Genomic DNA, 17,165 nt, shown 5'->3' with positions numbered 1-17,165 from the left:
GCTTTAATATTCTAGTCTTAGTTGCATAGAACGCAGTCTTTTGCTAGCAGCCTTTAGATGATGATATAGAACATTTGGCCTCTCCTGCATCATGCCTACCTGGACACTTCTCATTTGGTAATAGTGGACTGAACCTCTTTACCTGTAAGACAGCCACAATAGAATACTGCTCTTACAAGAGTTGCCTTGGTCATGGTATTTTTTGTCTGTTCATAGTAGTAAAACCCTAACTAAGACAAGGGACATCTAAGTTCCTTGCAATTGCTGGCAGCAATTAACATAGTTGAGGAAGAGTCCATGTGGTAGGATGAATGACTACCCTTTAAGTCTATACCCAAAAATTATAGTTGGATCTTAAGAGAAACTGATTCCCAACTTTTTGAAGAATATCCATACTGATTTCCATCTTGGCTGAACAAGTTTGCGCTCACACCAGCAATAGATGAGTGCTTTCCTTACTTTATATCTTTGCCCCCATGAGCTGTAATTTGTATTATTGATCTTAGCCATAAGTTTTGACTTAATTTTCTTAATGGCTAATGAATTTGAGTGTTTATTCAAATTTCTTATTCACTTTAATTTCTTCTGTTGACAATTTTCTGTTAAGTCTGTGCCCCACTTTTTAAGTTACATTATGTTATTTGTTTAGATTCCAAATGTTGTCCCCCTTCCTGATTCTCCCTCCCTGAGTTCTTCACCCCATCACCCTTTCCCTTTGCTTTTGAGAGTTTGCTCTCGCAATCATCTACCCACTCCCACCTTTCTCCTACCAATATACCCCTTCTTCAGCACATTAAGGTTCTACAGGATTAAGTGCATCCTCTCCCACTGAGTCCAGACAAGGCAGTCCTCTGCTACATATGTAACCAAGCTGCAGGTAGGGAGGAGGGTTGGGCAATGGGCCAGCCCATGTATGATCTTTGATTAGTGGCTTAATCTCTGGGAGCTCTGAGGGGTTAGTTGATATTGTTGTTCTTCCTACAGGGTTGCATTACACTTCAGGTTGCATCAACTCTTTCAATCTTTTCTCTAACTCTTCCATAGGGGTCCCCAATCTCAAATGGTTCCTTGTAAGAATCTGCATCTGTCTCAGTCATCTGGTAGAGCCTCTCAGAGGACTGCCATGTTAGGCTCCTGTTTGCAAGTACAATGTGACATCAGTAATAGTGTCAGGGTTTGATGCCTGCCTAGGGGATGAATCCCAAATTGGGCTGGTTGCTGCATAGCCTTTCCTTCAGTCTCTGCTCCAATTTTGTCCCTGAATTTTCTTTAGACAGAAACAATTCTTTGTCACAAAATTTGAAGATGGGTAGATGGCCCCATGCCTTAACTGCGGGCCATGTCTAGCTACTAGAGGTGGTCTCTTCAGGTTACATCTCTCTACTGTTGCCATTTCAACTGAAATCATCCCCATTGGGTCCTGGAAGACTCTTATATTCCAGGTCTCTGGGACTTTCTAGAGGTTCCCTCTGCTCCTACACCACACTGCTTCATATTTTGACTCATTCCCCTGGCCTACTAGGCTTCTATTCTGCCTCTCTCCATATCTGATCCTGCCCCCTTCATCTGATCCTGCCCCCTTCACCCACTTCTTCCCCTCTCCCACTGAGGTCCATCTCTCCCTCTATCTCCTGTGATTTTCTTTTTACCTTCTAAGTGGGGTTGAATTATCCACACTTGGGTCTTCCTTTTTTAATAAACTTCCTACATTCTGCTAGTTTTATCTTGGGTATTCTGAATTTTTTGGCTAATAGCCACTTATCAGTGAGAACATACTATGTATGTCCTTTTCATTCTGGGTTACCTCACTCAAGATGATATTTTTTTAGTTCTACTTATTTGTGTGCAAATTTCATGATTCCCTCATTTATAATAGCTGAGTAGTATTCCATTGTGTAAATGAACTGCATTTTACATATCCATTCTTCTGCTGAAGGATATCTGAGTTGATTCAAGCTCTGGCTATTATAAATAAGGCTATGAACATAGTAGAGTATGTATCCTTGTGGTGTGGTGGGACACCTTTTTGGTATATACCCAGGAGTGGTATAGCTGGGTCTTCCAGTAGAACTATTTCCAATTTTGTGAGGAACTGCCTGATTGATTTCCAGAGTGGTTTTACAAGTTTGCAGACCCACTAACAATGAGGGAGTATCCCCCTTTTTCTATATCCATTTTTAAATTGGATTATTTGTTTTCCTGATACCTAGTTTTTTAGTTCATTACACACATATATGCACATGTGCACGTCCGCACGCACACACACACACACACACACACACACACACACACACACACACATGTACATATAAGCCAATACCACCATGTCTAATTGTTAAAATCTCTTCCTGTTGTGTGGACTGCTACTTTGTCTTTTGCAGTAAAAAAACTTTTCTTTTTCATGTGGTGCGTTTCCTAAGTGATTTCCTAAGGAAAAGAAAGTCTTTTCCTATCACAGTTGCTTCAAAGCACTTGCCCAATATCTTTTTTAGAAGGTTAGGTATATCCAGTTTTATGTTGAGGTTTTGATCCATTTGGTATTGAGTTTTATGCAAGGAAGTGTTTATTGATCTATTTAGACTTTCCTACATTGTAGACATCCAGTTGAGCAGCAACATTGGTTAATGATGCTCTCTTTTTTTAAATGTGTATTTCTGGGTTCTTTATAAAAAATTTTGAAGTTTGAGGCTTTATGTCTGGGTCTAAATTTCATTCCCTTGATAAACTTATATGTTTTTGTGTCAATACCATGACAGTGTTTAAGTTTTTATGGCTTTGTAGTAAAACGTGAAATCAGGGATTTTAATAACTCCAGTAGTTATTAAGTTTTTCTGTCAAGTTACTTCCGCAATATCCTCTTTCTTCTACATTTAAAAAAAGTCCTATGAGAAAGTTAATAATGAAAAGTCCTGTGTATTGAAATTTGATCTGGTTTTCTTACAATTTATTACCACGTTATTATGTTAGTGCTTTCCATTTTAGTCATTGGTGTAAATTTTTAAGCCATTAATTAATTCCCCCTGTAACTACTTACATTTATTTCAGAATGAAGCACTATAAATCTTCACCATTTGTGTAAGATAGAATGTAAGAAGGCCAATGTCTCAAAAAGAGTCATGAAACTGTAACGATCTTATCTCTAATTATGTAACCATCAGCTTCTGCTGAGAAGAGACTCATGAAAGAGTATAAAATTCCAGTTGCTAAGAAATTTCAAGTGAGTTCAAGAAGCCACTGCTTCAGAAGACATTTTATGTGCATTGCTAACCTCAGAAGTTAAAGGGAAGTTGTGGACTTTATGAAATTCTATTTGAAATATTGTAAAGATGCAATTATTGTAAAGTATATTTTCAAACAAAACTGATGTGATTTGAAGCTTTACAATATGAGATATGAATTTAAATATGCAAATATATATGCATTTCACCTGTACTTCTGTTTTCTTGGTGCTGTAAAATCATAATATATATTAGAGGAAGGTATTTTCAATAAAGTCATTGTACTGATTCAGGCATTGTGGGAATTCACTGTATTATATATTATCAAATGTTTATGCTATTATGTTTTTCTCTCAGGAGTATATGATGTAGTGATATAATGGATGACAATTTCTTTAAAGAAGGCTCTACAGAGCAACCATTTCTTCTAGGGTTTGTCATTGAAGAAATGACAGCTCAGAAATCAGTGCAAGCTGTTTAAATTTGTTCAGCTGACAGGCACTGGGGCATAGAAACAAACAGGACTTCTGACCCTAATCCATTTTTTTTCACTATGATTTTTTCATGAGACAAATGATTTTTTTCAGTGAAGGTTTAATTTATTTCTAATTCATCTTTGTTTCCTCATAAACATGAAGGAAACCTTACAAATATAAGGACAAATATTAAAAACAATGTAACTTTAAGCCACTGATCCCAGCTATGGTTATGAAGTTACAGTGATGAAGCATTTTCTAACTACAGTTGCCAGTGCACTCATGGAAAAGTCACTGATGCTTAGGAAAGTAAATTCCATAATAAAAGTTAATATGTCAGGTGGTATATAGTGTTGTGGGATCTTATCTATAACACATAATTCCCCCATTTACAGACATAAGCTTTTCTGTCTCTCTTTCTGTTTCTCCCTGTTTCTCTCCCCCTTCCCTCTCTCTCTCCCTCTCCCTCTCTTTCTCCTCCCTCCCTCTCCCTTCTTCCCTCTCCCTCATCATGATCAGCTTCTGTTTTTCTGCTAGTCTTGGGATTGGAGCCTTTGCTGCTGCATGATCAGCACTCTAAAGCCAAATAATTAAACAGAACATGCAATCTTAACCTTTCTCTCTCCGGAGCCAGCAAATACCAATTGTTCCTAAGTTAGTGGATGGATTGCATATACACTTTCTTGGCCTCTGTGTTCGGATTTCCTCTGAAGGAAGCTTGCATAGGTTATTCAACTTTCAAAATAATTGTGAGTTCACATGGGCATCTACACTCTTGTGTCTGTAAAACACCACTTCCCTGAAATAATCCACCACTCCTTGTCCTTAATATCTTTCTGCCCTCTGCTCAGCCAAGATAACTTAGGGTGATTTATGAATGACCAACTCAGTTAATTAATTGAACAAGTGCTTACTGAGGGATTCATAGGCTATAACTGAAGCATGAATGGTGGATTAATAAGATCACTAAACTGTCTTCATGAAGATTAAAGTCCAAATGAGAAATAAGAACACTAATTAAAATAGCCTAAAATTGAAAATAATAAGAGGAATTTTTATGGGATGCAGAACTTTGTTTTCCCAAGTCAAGTCTTACAGAACAGATAACACTAGTCATTGTAATACCCATGATATAACTGTCTTATTCTTCCTTAATTATTTGAACTAAAGCACAAAACATAAATCTCTTTATATATATATCATTTCAGTACATGATGATTACTTATGTGTATTTGCAGACAAGTAGCCTTTATTGTAAATTAGTTTTCATATTACCTCTATGTATTATGTTGGAAAATACTGACAACTTTTTTCTAAATTTGAAGTAATAGATTATTTAAATATGTCTGTGAGTACATTTGTAGTCAAATATATATTATTCAAAGATTAATATATGTATTTGAATGTAAAATTGTGATGTTATAATTAGTATGATAAAGACAAAAAAGGCTGAATTAGGATTCATTAGAAAAGCTGGATGTTGTTCTGTGGTTGGAGATACTTGGTGGTTAAGAACACTGGTTGCACTTTCAAAAAACTGGGGTTCAATTCCAAGCACAGTCACTTAAAACTGTGTGATTCCAGATCTAGGAATTCTGGTGCCTTTTTCTGGCTTCCATGGGCATCAGGTACCCACATGGTACACAGATGTACTGCAGATAAAATATCCATACACATAAAACTAGAAAGTAATTTTTAAAAGGAGCTGAAGGTGTTTGCATTCCCATGAGAGGGGAAAGGGGATAAGAGTTTATGGAGGGGAAACTGGGGTGAAGGAAAACACTTGAAATGTAAATAAATAAAATAACCAATAACAAGTAAAAAGTAAAAAAGTATAAATAGAAAAATAGTAATAATGCTTTAATGTTATGAATGGTTTCACTGTGAACTTGATCAAGGTTTTTAACCCTATCCTTGTCTATCATGTTTTTTTTTCTTCTTGTGATAAGAATTGTATATTCATCAAATCTGGAGATATTTTAAAATTATAAACAAGTAAATTTTGAGAAAAATGTTCTGAATCCATAAGCTTCAAAGTAGTCAGCAGGTTCCAAAGATTCCATGGTGAGTTACAGGGATCACTGTTATCTATGTATATATTTAAAGTATTTTGTTTCTAAAGTACAAAGGAGGGCTGTGAACTAGCTCCAGTAGCTAAGACAGTTCCTACCCATGTGACAGCCTAATAACACAGGTGCATCATCGTTGTGTGACTGTGAGGCTGCAGTCAGGTAGGACTTCACTGAGGTGGCATCAGGCACTTGGGGCTCTACTTGTGTGTGTGCAAATATTTGAGATGGTTTCCATTTCGTTGCTCTTCCAGCTCCTCCTGGCTACCTGACATGATATGACTTATATTCTTCTTCTATCTTCAAAGCCAGCAATTGTATCTCTCTCACATATGATTCTGCAATTTTATCTTTCTCTCGAACCACTGCCTCTACTATATGAATCTCCAGGAGCTATTCAAATAATACAGCATGACTTCCCACTCTGCAGCTCTTGATTATGTCCATAATGTTCCATTAGCCATGTAAGGTGACACATTAAAGAGTTGTGCGGATCTAAGCCTGGATTCAAAGATCATCAGTCAGATTTGGTTGTCTGATTTTGATTTGACCAGGTTTTCTGATATTTCTCTCCATTATAAATATTTAGGTTTCACATATTTCTGAGACAGTTTCTGGTTTGAGGTAGAGAAACAATGTGAATGCTTCAATGAGGGAAATGATTTGAAAAATTAATATCTATTTTACATTTCTTTAAATTAAAATGTAAGTATTACATAATTTCTACATTCATTTCCTCCTGAGATCCCTCCCATGTCTCATTTTGTCTTCCCAACATATTTTCATTCATTCATATTCGTAATATATATTTTTCTTTGGTATGGGGCCCCATAAAATTTCTTCCTTCCACATTAACATGGCAAATGGTGGTGTACTTCCTTGACTCTATTTTAGACAGGAGTATTGTTGAAATACCATGGGTGCAGGTACCTCATCATTTCTGAAAGACACAATCTCAAAGTAGATTGCCTGGGCTTCTATCTCTTAAAATCTTCCAGCTCCCAATTTCATAATAATCCCTGAGCCTCAGGTGAAGAAATTGTGTAATAGATGTATGCATTGGTCTGGACACACCATGATCTCTGCATTTTGATCAGAAAGGTCACTTTTTGTTGGAAAAACGAAGTTTCTTTGGTGACACATATATGTAGGTATTAAGGTAAATATTTAGAATGCACTTAGTAATTAAAATGCCTTCATAAAGTAGCAGTAGTATGTTCTTATTTAAGAACCTACTTAAGAATCTTAAGAGACTAGCCCTCAGCCATTAAGTTTCAAGTAACAAGTGTTTTTTTTTTCCTCCCTCCTGTTGAGTGGACATTAAGTCTAATTTGGCAAAATAGGCATAAATGTGCAACAGTTGTATTCATGCCCTGACAGTACAGGAGAATTTTGAATGAGGAAGTGTTAATAATTATAATGTATTTTCACTTATACATGTAAGTATAAAATTATATGCATATGATGTCAAAATATGCACAATATTTATGACTATATTTTTACAAGGCTCTGTATAATGAATGTCTACTTACTGGATAGGGAATAAATAAGGAATATTCATAGACTGGAATACTGCAAAATATTGATCAATGACTCCATCTCCTGTAGTCATAGAACAAATATAATAATAAGTCAATGAATCTAGAGGCAGCATAATTTTTATCTTTCAGTAATATAAATCTTTGAAATGTGAAAATCTATTATTGGTAGAAGTCAGGATGATAACTGTCTTTTTGGAGGAGCAATAAACAATGGGACATAAAAACAAAATTCAGTATTATAAGCAATGTTTTATTCCTTAATGTGAAATATGTTATGTCAGTTCAGCAATTTGTATACTTTTTATTTATATGAACTTATATGAAAGACAAAAGTAAGAGAAAATCATAATCATGTTATACATGTATTCATATTCCTTTCAGTTATTATTTTCCCAGATTTAGAAGCTATATTTGCCTTAAATATATAATTGAAGATATTTAAAGTTTCAATTTGAAATATTATATCTAGCAAGTGCTAACTAATAATTAAGTGTGACTGGATATAGGTTCTATAATAACAATTAAAAATATGTGATAGCATGGCAGAGGAATATTTGCAGAGGGAATAAAGATTATACATGTTAAACAAGGAGATCCATTTAACATAATTTAATTGCTTTAGAATTTACATGTAGAGAGCTTTGATCACAAAAGAAGTAACAGACATGGACAAGGTCCTAAGTCTTGAAAGAATTCAATGCTTCAGTCATCAAGCAGTCAGAGAGTTTAATTATACAACTACATGAAGTTGAATTCAGGCAACAGACTTACTGTTTTGAATTAGAGGGTAGTATAGTTCAGAGCCTATAGTTTAAGCCTAAGGGACACCTTAACTGTAGACCGTATGATGTTAATTAAAGAATCAGCTGAGCTCTGGGCAGACCTATGTAAATGTGCAGTGATTATAAGCATTGTATACGTGTGTGGTAACTAGAACCAGGGAAATAAACAATGCACCTATTCTTGATTACAGAAACTTTGAAATATCTGATATATAAAGACAATTTCAATGTTCTAAATATATTAGTCATGCTAAGAATGTTACATGCTATTAATAAAAGTAAAATATACATCATTCCAATATTAAGTACAGATATATGCTTCTGATAACAGATACAACTCTAATAACCATTTACTAAAGAAACAACTCACAATATAATGGTATAGGTAGATAGTGCACTTTCTTAAGTCTTTAGGCACAAGCATGGTTACCGGATTTTGGATTGTCCCACCTATTCTAAACCCAGTAATATCAGTGCATGTCTCAAACACTAATACTGAAGGGTGGGAACTTGGAAGAAGAAAGGATTCCTTGAACTCATTTGCCAGCCAGACTCATTATCAGTGAATCTGAGATACTATGTTTCTCCAAATAAATAATCTTGATCTTGATAATGATCAAGAAAGACACCTAATATTGATACTTATCCTGTGCAGAGAAAGAACATTTTTAAACATATTCTCCTGGGGCATATACACCACACACACACACACACAAACACATACAAGGGAACTCAAGGATTGATGATTTTTCTCTACTCGGGGATTAGTGGCATTTGTTTAAGACTTTATGCCTAAAATTAGTCTACTATGGGGAAGGTACTATTTAGGGTCTAAAGATGACCTTTGTGACAGTTAGGAAGGCTGGAAATGCAGGGTATTCTGGGAGAGTGACTTGACTGCAGTAGTTTCTCAGACAAAGGCAGGACCACTTTATTTCTTTGATGGTTTACAAAATTTTCAAAAAATATACAAAATTTACAAAGGAAGTCCAGAACAGGGAAGCCTTTCCCTGCTGCTTGACTCTTCATGAATACCCAACACACATGCTATGAATTCTTCTAAAGCCATAGTTCTGAAAACATGACACACTAGGCTCTGAAGGAAAAAATGACATTTTCAAAAGGTTCACAGTTAAAATAATTGTGATTAATATTAGTGAATATTATTTGCTACTTTTATTGCATTGACATTTCAGTCAAGGTACAAAAATAATGACACTTAAACTTTGTGTTATGGTATCAGGTAGAGGCTTTGAATGAGTATTAGCAGTCACTAGTCATTTTAAGAATTTACTAACATTAAGGAAGAAGTAATACAGTAGTTACACTTAAGTATGTCATAAGCTATCAATGAATTACAGCTATAATTAACTTGAAATTATAAATAACTTATTCATTATAACATATCACAAATTGTTCTTAACATAAAATGGAATAAAGTAAAATATGAACCAACCCTCTTGAGTCTATGAAAATATGTGTTGTCTTATGGAGAAACATACATATTTCTGAGTTGGCAGTTGAATTAGCTACTTTTTTTTGTCATAAAACTATCATTTCTACCTGGAAACATAACGACTTTAAACTATTGTTACTTGCACTGGAGTATTTCATTTCTAATTTCTTGTGTATACTTTTCTGTCTCTATGTTCTAATTTGTTAGTTGAAGGACACTGATCTACACACTTTATAACCATCACATGAATCATGTATTTAATGAAATTTCTTCTAAAGTACCATTTACTAAAACCAATGAAACACGATATTTTTAAACACAAATTTGCAAAATTCTCATTCTTAAAGTTTGAACTAATGAGATTTTTAATAAAAATGATACTGTTGATGGATACTATAAAAAGCAATACACATAATTATGCCAATAAAGTTTACTCAATATAAGGTACCATGATGGCTAATTTATAATTAGTTAGAAGGAAATACCTGTGTGTAATGAATAAAGAGACAAAAAGGGAATTTGATAACATCCTTCTAATTCCTTTAGAAGCCCTGTTAATGACTACACAGCTAAGAATTCCATTTTGTTTTTTAGGTTAACAGGATTCCACCTACCACCACCAGTGACCAGTACCAAATCTGTGTTCTCACTACGGTTGACCAGTGATTTTGCTGTCAGTGCTCACGGATTTAAAGTATATTATGAAGGTAAGTGATGGCAATGTAAAAGACAGCGATTAACATTTTATTGTACGTGAACAGAAGTTGTCCAAGTATGATGATGCAAGACTACTCACCACAGGAGTATAAAGAGTGTCAATGTTTAGCTATTGGTCTCAAGTTTTGCGAAGAGATGGCTTTATTTTTTAAGGTATATTTATTTTTATTTATGTATGCGCACCAGAGATATGCATGCAGTACCAGTGGTGGCCAGAAGGTATCAGACTTGCTATCTCCAAGGAACTTTCTTTCTTATCAATCACTAATGTAATGTAAACAGCTAGTGTTACTAGCTTTTATGTTTTCACACCATCATTAATCCTAGGTGCAGGAAGAATGTTATTCGGCTTCCTTAAGAGTTAATAATGAAATCAAAGTAAGGCTTAATGAATAGTAATTTAGAATAAAAGGTAGTCTGATTAAAGAGTAATGAATAATATAGAGAAACCTCAGTTCTGCTGAGGATGCTGAAATGTATAGAAATACATATTTTAAAAGTGAATAAAATTCTGAATGGTAAATAATCTATTTTTGAATATTTCTGGTATAAGTCATAGATTAATTACATTATCTTCATATATTTAACAACAACATTTATATTATATGAGGAAAATCTGCTCCCTCAACCATAGTGGTATTCTATGATTTTCTATCCTTTGTACTAATGCACTGTGTAATTATTTAAAAATATGCTACAAAACAATCTTCAAAGAAGCATAAATGCAACAGTCTGAATTTAAGCATTTTAAATGTGAGAAAGTTGCAAAACCAATGTTATCTGATACAATGCTGTTTTTCCTCCTCCTATGTCTTCTCCTCCTCCTCATCTTCTTTTACTTCTTCTTCCTCTTCTCCTATTTCTTCTTCCCTTCTCCTTGTTTTTCTTCTTCTAAAATATAGTGTGCCAAGTAAACAAAACTCTTCCTAAGTTTACCTCAACTATCAACATATACATAAACTTTGAAGAGATTTTTGTGGTGTACACTTCTCATTCTCCTTCAAAGGAAAATGCTTTCAATCTTCATTTTAATCACTTTTGAAAGACATTTTTATTAATCTTGACATGTTAATTCATAATATTCATTACCACAATCAAAAAAGTTTAGGTGTAATTTTAACAATACATTATGGTGAAAATATTTTCTAAGTGCCTTTTTGTAAAAAAATCTTATATTCTTTTCATTAAACTACAAAGTTATTTTTAGGGCAGTTTACATTTCAAACAAGTACAAAGTATATTAAACTATAAGAACAGGTGGTGAGTTTTGACATTAGCATGTTTTCTGGTTTATCTCTCAAGTTCTATACATTCATTTTCAAAATGTTTCAATAGCTATCATTGCTATGATAAATAGACTTAATTTCTCAGTGATTTGCTCATTGTAAATTTCTGTTGCATTTTTCTTTAGGAAAAGAGACATATATTTTATAACTTTCAAATATATTTTTGAAATGCTCTAATTGCAAACATATAAGACAGTTATTCAAGTAGCAATGAGGGATTACCTACCACACTTCGGTATCTTTGCCAAATATCTTATGTTTCTTGAACCTCAATAGCAATTTACTGTAATTTTCCGAGTTTAATATAGTACACAACATGTAATCCTTTATCTCTCTGTGTGAAAAATCTTAAATCTCTGTTGGACTATTTGCTCAGGGTCCCACAAAGTGAAAATATGAGCTGAACTCTCACCAAAAGGCACAGAAAGACCTGAATTTTCAAGCTTATTCTGGTTATTATTCTGGGCTATAATCCTTCAAGGTCGTGGAACTAAGATATATGTTTCATACAAGTTGGAAGCTATGAGTGCGTAATATATACATGTCTCCTCTTACCATGATTCATGTGTCTCAGCACCAGCCACTGGCTCACAAATAATTCTGAGAGTGCCACTGTATATTTTTAGTTAGATCTGATTACTTCCAAAGTAAGAGAACAAAAGATTGTGATAATACTCTCCAAATCTCATGTGTTTTCCCATGAATAGAATTGAATTATCAAGCAGTTCTAATCAATTTTTCTAGTGTGTAAATTAAATGGCTGAAAAATATAAATCCAACTGCCACCCATGCCAGAAGTTTTGAATTGTCTCTAACTTTCATTAGAGTATTGTAGAGCATTAAATTAAACAATAGAGGGTTCATTTCTTAGTTCTTCTATAAGATACACATTAGAACACTCTCTACCATGAAATGAAAATATTTTTATTGATTTCTCTTAAAGTCAAGCTGTGATGTATGAAATTTATAAAAACTGTTTTTACTCTCGATATCCAGGTGCTTAATTATTTTTCCTCCTTATTGCCTCTCATTATCTTACATGACTCATTATTATTGGAAATATTAGTTCACACAGTTTTTCTCTCATATGTATTTTAGTGGTAATTTTACAGAGGAAGAAAAAGGCCCTTCTGTTCTCTGAAACAATGAATTTGAGAAACACCAATGCATATTATGCCAAGTAGTTAAATGATTGTCAAAACTAGTAAGGGTGGCCTTAATAAGAAATGTGTTTTTTTTTTAAATGGGCCAAACTGTGAATAAGGTTCTTATGTCTTTCTACATATGATGAACATGTGTCAGAAATTTTGCCCTCTTTAAAAGTGCATTTTGTTCTTTGGGAATTTCATGTGCTTTCATCACATTCCCACTCCTCCCAGATCCATGCCTCCATCCCTACCGTCCCAGTCCGAATCCCATCAAATTTGCATAGAATTTTTTTCCATTTTTTTCCCCATCAAGACCAATTTGTTCTTGCCAGATGCTATTGGAGGTGCAATGATTCACTGGAGAGTGTTTGATTTACCAGAGGCTCCACTCTTAGAGAAAATTGTCTCTTCCTCTCCTTGAAGTTAACAGTTGCCAATAGCTACTCAGCTAGGGGTGACTCTTGGTGCCCAACTCCTGTCTCCATGCTGGGATGAGATCTGGCTGAAGCTTGCTAGGGTTTGTTCATGCTGTCACAACCACTGTGCTTTCATATGTGCAGCTGTTCTGCTATATCCAAAAGACACTTGCAAGGAGGGTGTTCTGCAGATATGTTCTATTTAGGGCTAAGCTTCCAGCAGTTTATTATTCTCTGCACCTTAACCATGTGTCCATCTCTGTGTTGATCACCATCATTTTCATATTTTAATTCAGTAGTATAAGAAAATGTAGCTGACGACACCAATATTGTGAAGCATTCACAGATATGTTTTGATGTCTATTCACAATAGGGTAATGCGACTTTTCACTCCAAAAAATAATGTAATACTTTTCAATAAGCAAGAACTGAAAAATTAAAATACCACCAAGTTTCAAAAGTTTATTGAAATGAGTTTTGAGAAGTTTAATGGGAACTTCAATCTGTAATTTGACAATTCTGATCAAGTACATAGTAATACAAAAGCATTCCTGAAATAAGAACAATTCTCAATATGTGTTAAAATAATTTAAGAAAATAAAGATAAATACATCAGTTATGTTTTTTTAAAGCTACAAAACTGTGATTATATATACTTCACAGATAAAAGAAAAGTTAGACTATTTGGATTTTACTTACCTATCATATATATCATCCTTTCTCCCAAGAACATCAGTGCATCTTAGTGTTAGTTTTAAATTGTAGAATTTGTTTTCAATTTTTAAGCTTTAAATAATGTAAGAATGATTTTGAGCAAATGCATATAACTCACAATCAAGTCAGTCATTCTCTGGCAAAACAGCTGAGTTACAAGAAGAGAATTCTGTGCTATAATACTGCAAATACTAAATCAATTGTTAAACATGTCTTATAAAGACAGATGCTATGATTAAAAACACATGGTATAAGAACTGTCATTCATGTGAAGACAGCCTCCTTGTTTCTTGCTTACTGCACAGATTGAATTCTTTTACCTTTGGCTTTGCAAAGAACAGATATATTTATCTATTGAAATACTCTAATTCCAAAGTGACTTTCTTGGTAAATAGACAATTTATGGTAATGTTGTGTCAGGGATTTTGAAAAAATATCTTATTTTTTAATTTTCATTTTTCTCCTTGTTCAGCCTATAGACCCTTTGGTATGTATTATGGCTCCCAGATTACTATTTCTATAGGATTTCTGAGTTTGTGACATGGAGTGTGGTTCTATGTCTATATGTTTTTTGGGTGTGTTTTTTGGCCTCCCTTACTCGTGTTTCTTTGCCCTCTTTCAGCATTTTAGGTTTTCTTTTATCTTCTTTAATTCTATTATTATCATCCCTTAGATATGTGTTTATCTTCTAATGAAAGAAGAAAAGGGAGTCTATCTGGATTGGGGACACGGAAGTAGGAGGAGTGGGAGGAATAGAAGGAAATTTCTATTCAGAATCAGTCTACTCCATAAACAATATTATGATAAAATATTTATTTGGTTATGTAGATGTAGATTTATTTATTTTCATGTTGGGTCTCCATTTCTAAGTTAAAAACATCTCATCATATTTACAAAAAAATGCTTCAATGGTTTGAACAATGTTAGAAATGAGAGGTAACACTTTATACTTATTATATTTTGGCAAAGTGTAGCAAGACAGCCTCCACAATTTCCTGAGTCTCTAGGCTTGTTTCTACTTAAGAGTAGTGTAAATTTACAGAGCTTTCATATGAACATTTTATTCTTCTTATAAATGATGGTTTTTAAATAAAGGCAGCTTCACTCAAGTCTCTTTGTTTTTCTCAGGATAATTGTGTTTAACTAATACAGTCAATTCCTGAAATTTTTTAAAAAAATACATAGTTGAACTCAATGTTATGCCATTTGTCTATATACTCAGAGTGTCAGCACCTTGTCACAAATCGGTTCCCTGTGTTTTGAATAGTCTACTCACAATAATCTGCAAGAACTTTGAGGTCACATGGTGAGTTTTATATACTTTGTACACTTGTCTTCAACTTCATCACATCCCTGAAAATAGTATAACTATTTAAGGAATGATTGTTGACAATCAGCTTATATAGTATACAATTAATCATTAGAATAGGTAATGAGGGAGTGTAATATATATATATATATATATATATATATATACACACATATATACTGCTTCAGAACGAATAAAACATAGGAAAGAGCATGAAGGCAGATTACTTAGGATATAGTTATTTACATAAGATGGTTAAAATACGCTAATAAGTATTTGAGTGATTAAGAATCTTTACTTTCTTAGTATTTTGTAAGACAATAAAAATACTAAGTTTATAATACATAATCTTTGTTCTTCACATAGTAAGGATGAGATGATACAAAATGATTTATTTTATTTTTCAGAATAGAATGAATAATTTTCAGATTTGGTCACATTTTTAAATGAATATTCTTCCTTTAAATATGTTGCTAATTCCATCCATTTACCTAAGAATTTCATGAAGTCATTGTTTTTTAATAGTTGAGTAGTACTCCATTGTATAAATGTCCCACATTTTCTGTATCCATTCCTCTGATGTGGGACATCTGGGTTCTTTCCAGCTTCTAGCTATTATAAATAAGGCTGCTATGAATATAGTGGAGCATGTGTCCTTATTACATGTGAGAGCATCTTCTGGGTATGCTCAGGACTTCTATAGCTGGGCCCTCAGGTAGTACTAATTCAAATTTTGTGAGGAACCACCAGACTGATTTCCAGAGTGGTTTTATGAGCTTTCAATCCCACCAGAAATGGGGGAGTGTTCTTTCTCCACATCCTTTCCAGAATCTGCTGTCACCTGAGTTTTTAATCTTAGCCATTCTGACTGGTATGAGGTGGAATTTCAGTGTTGTTTTGACTTACATTTCCCTGATGACTAAGAATGTTGAACAATTTTTTAGGTGCTTCTCAGCCATTTGTGTTTCCTCTATTGAAAAGTCTTTGTTTATCTCTATACCCCATTTTTAAAATAGGGTTATTTAGTTCTCTGGAAGCTTTTAAATTTAACAAATTGATCTCCTATAAATTCATTCACAATAACAAATCCTTCATAATACGCTGAAGTATACTGCATCACAATAAAATACTTTATTCCTTGTTCAGCCAAAGAATATAAAGCAATAGGTTTCTGGAGCCTCACTTCCTGTAGACAGGGAGCAAACAGCAAGGGACACCCATTGATAGTCTCTTGCAGAAGATAATGACCCCAAACAAAGATAGTGTGACTAATATACATATAAGAGCCTAATCAAACTTGCACTGTGTTGATATAGAAAAATTCCCTGGGCTGCTGATCAACAACAGGACTTGGTGCTTCTACAGAGGGATGTAGCAACCATTATAAATGGATCCATAGATCCAAGGATAGTAGTCAGAGAGGTGGTGGGAGAATGGTGACCCCTACTGATTAGAAGAATGCTCAGGGCAGCTTGGGATATCTCAGTGAACTCAGCAAGCAGGTGAGATGCGTGTGAGAAGGGAGGTTACCTGTATGGTTCAGGATCAGAAGGTCTGATGAAGGTGGATAGATGGGTGGCGGGATAATGGATGTCCACAGAGGATAGTACACACCTCAGGACAACTTGTCGTGCCCCAGAGGGATGAATGGTAATTTGTATTACATGCATATTCTTTTTATCAAAACAATACTGGTATCAATGTTTTAAATAATTATTAATTATATTTTGATACTATAAATAAAATAAAGATGATCAATAGGCATCTCAAAGTTTAAAGATATTACTGGACATATTTAGATTTATTGGTAAAAAATGGTTAAAAAAAGTTCTAATTGCCCATTTGGATAAATGTAAATGATGGGTGTGGTTCTTCCTTCTCTGTATTGCTGGTAGGTAGATTCTGTAATTGCTCTGTAGAATATAGGGCATCCATTTCATTTAAGAGGAATATAGCTGTCCATATTTATTAAATAAACTCCATCTCTTTATGTTTCTTGGCTTATTTTGCAGCTTTTTTATTTCCTAAAAGTT

General features: G+C 34.0%; 1 protein-coding gene across 3 annotated transcripts in view; it reads left to right on the top strand.

Moving 5' to 3' along the window:
- Nucleotides 1-17,165, top strand: part of Csmd3 (CUB and Sushi multiple domains 3) — a 1,209,570-nt gene that overhangs the window by 139,956 nt on the left and 1,052,449 nt on the right. For all 3 annotated transcript variants that reach the window (XM_052161507.1, XM_052161506.1, XM_052161505.1), the window contains exon 3: nucleotides 10,137-10,249. In XM_052161507.1, coding sequence (XP_052017467.1) covers nucleotides 10,137-10,249 — 113 coding nt within the window. The remainder of the gene's footprint in view (nucleotides 1-10,136; nucleotides 10,250-17,165) is intronic.

The sequence above is a fragment of the Apodemus sylvaticus genome, chromosome 17 (assembly GCF_947179515.1).
Source record: "Apodemus sylvaticus chromosome 17, mApoSyl1.1, whole genome shotgun sequence".
NCBI lineage: Eukaryota > Metazoa > Chordata > Mammalia > Rodentia > Muridae > Apodemus > Apodemus sylvaticus.
Note: the sequence above shows the minus strand (reverse complement) of the source record. Positions and strands in the feature narration are given on the sequence as shown.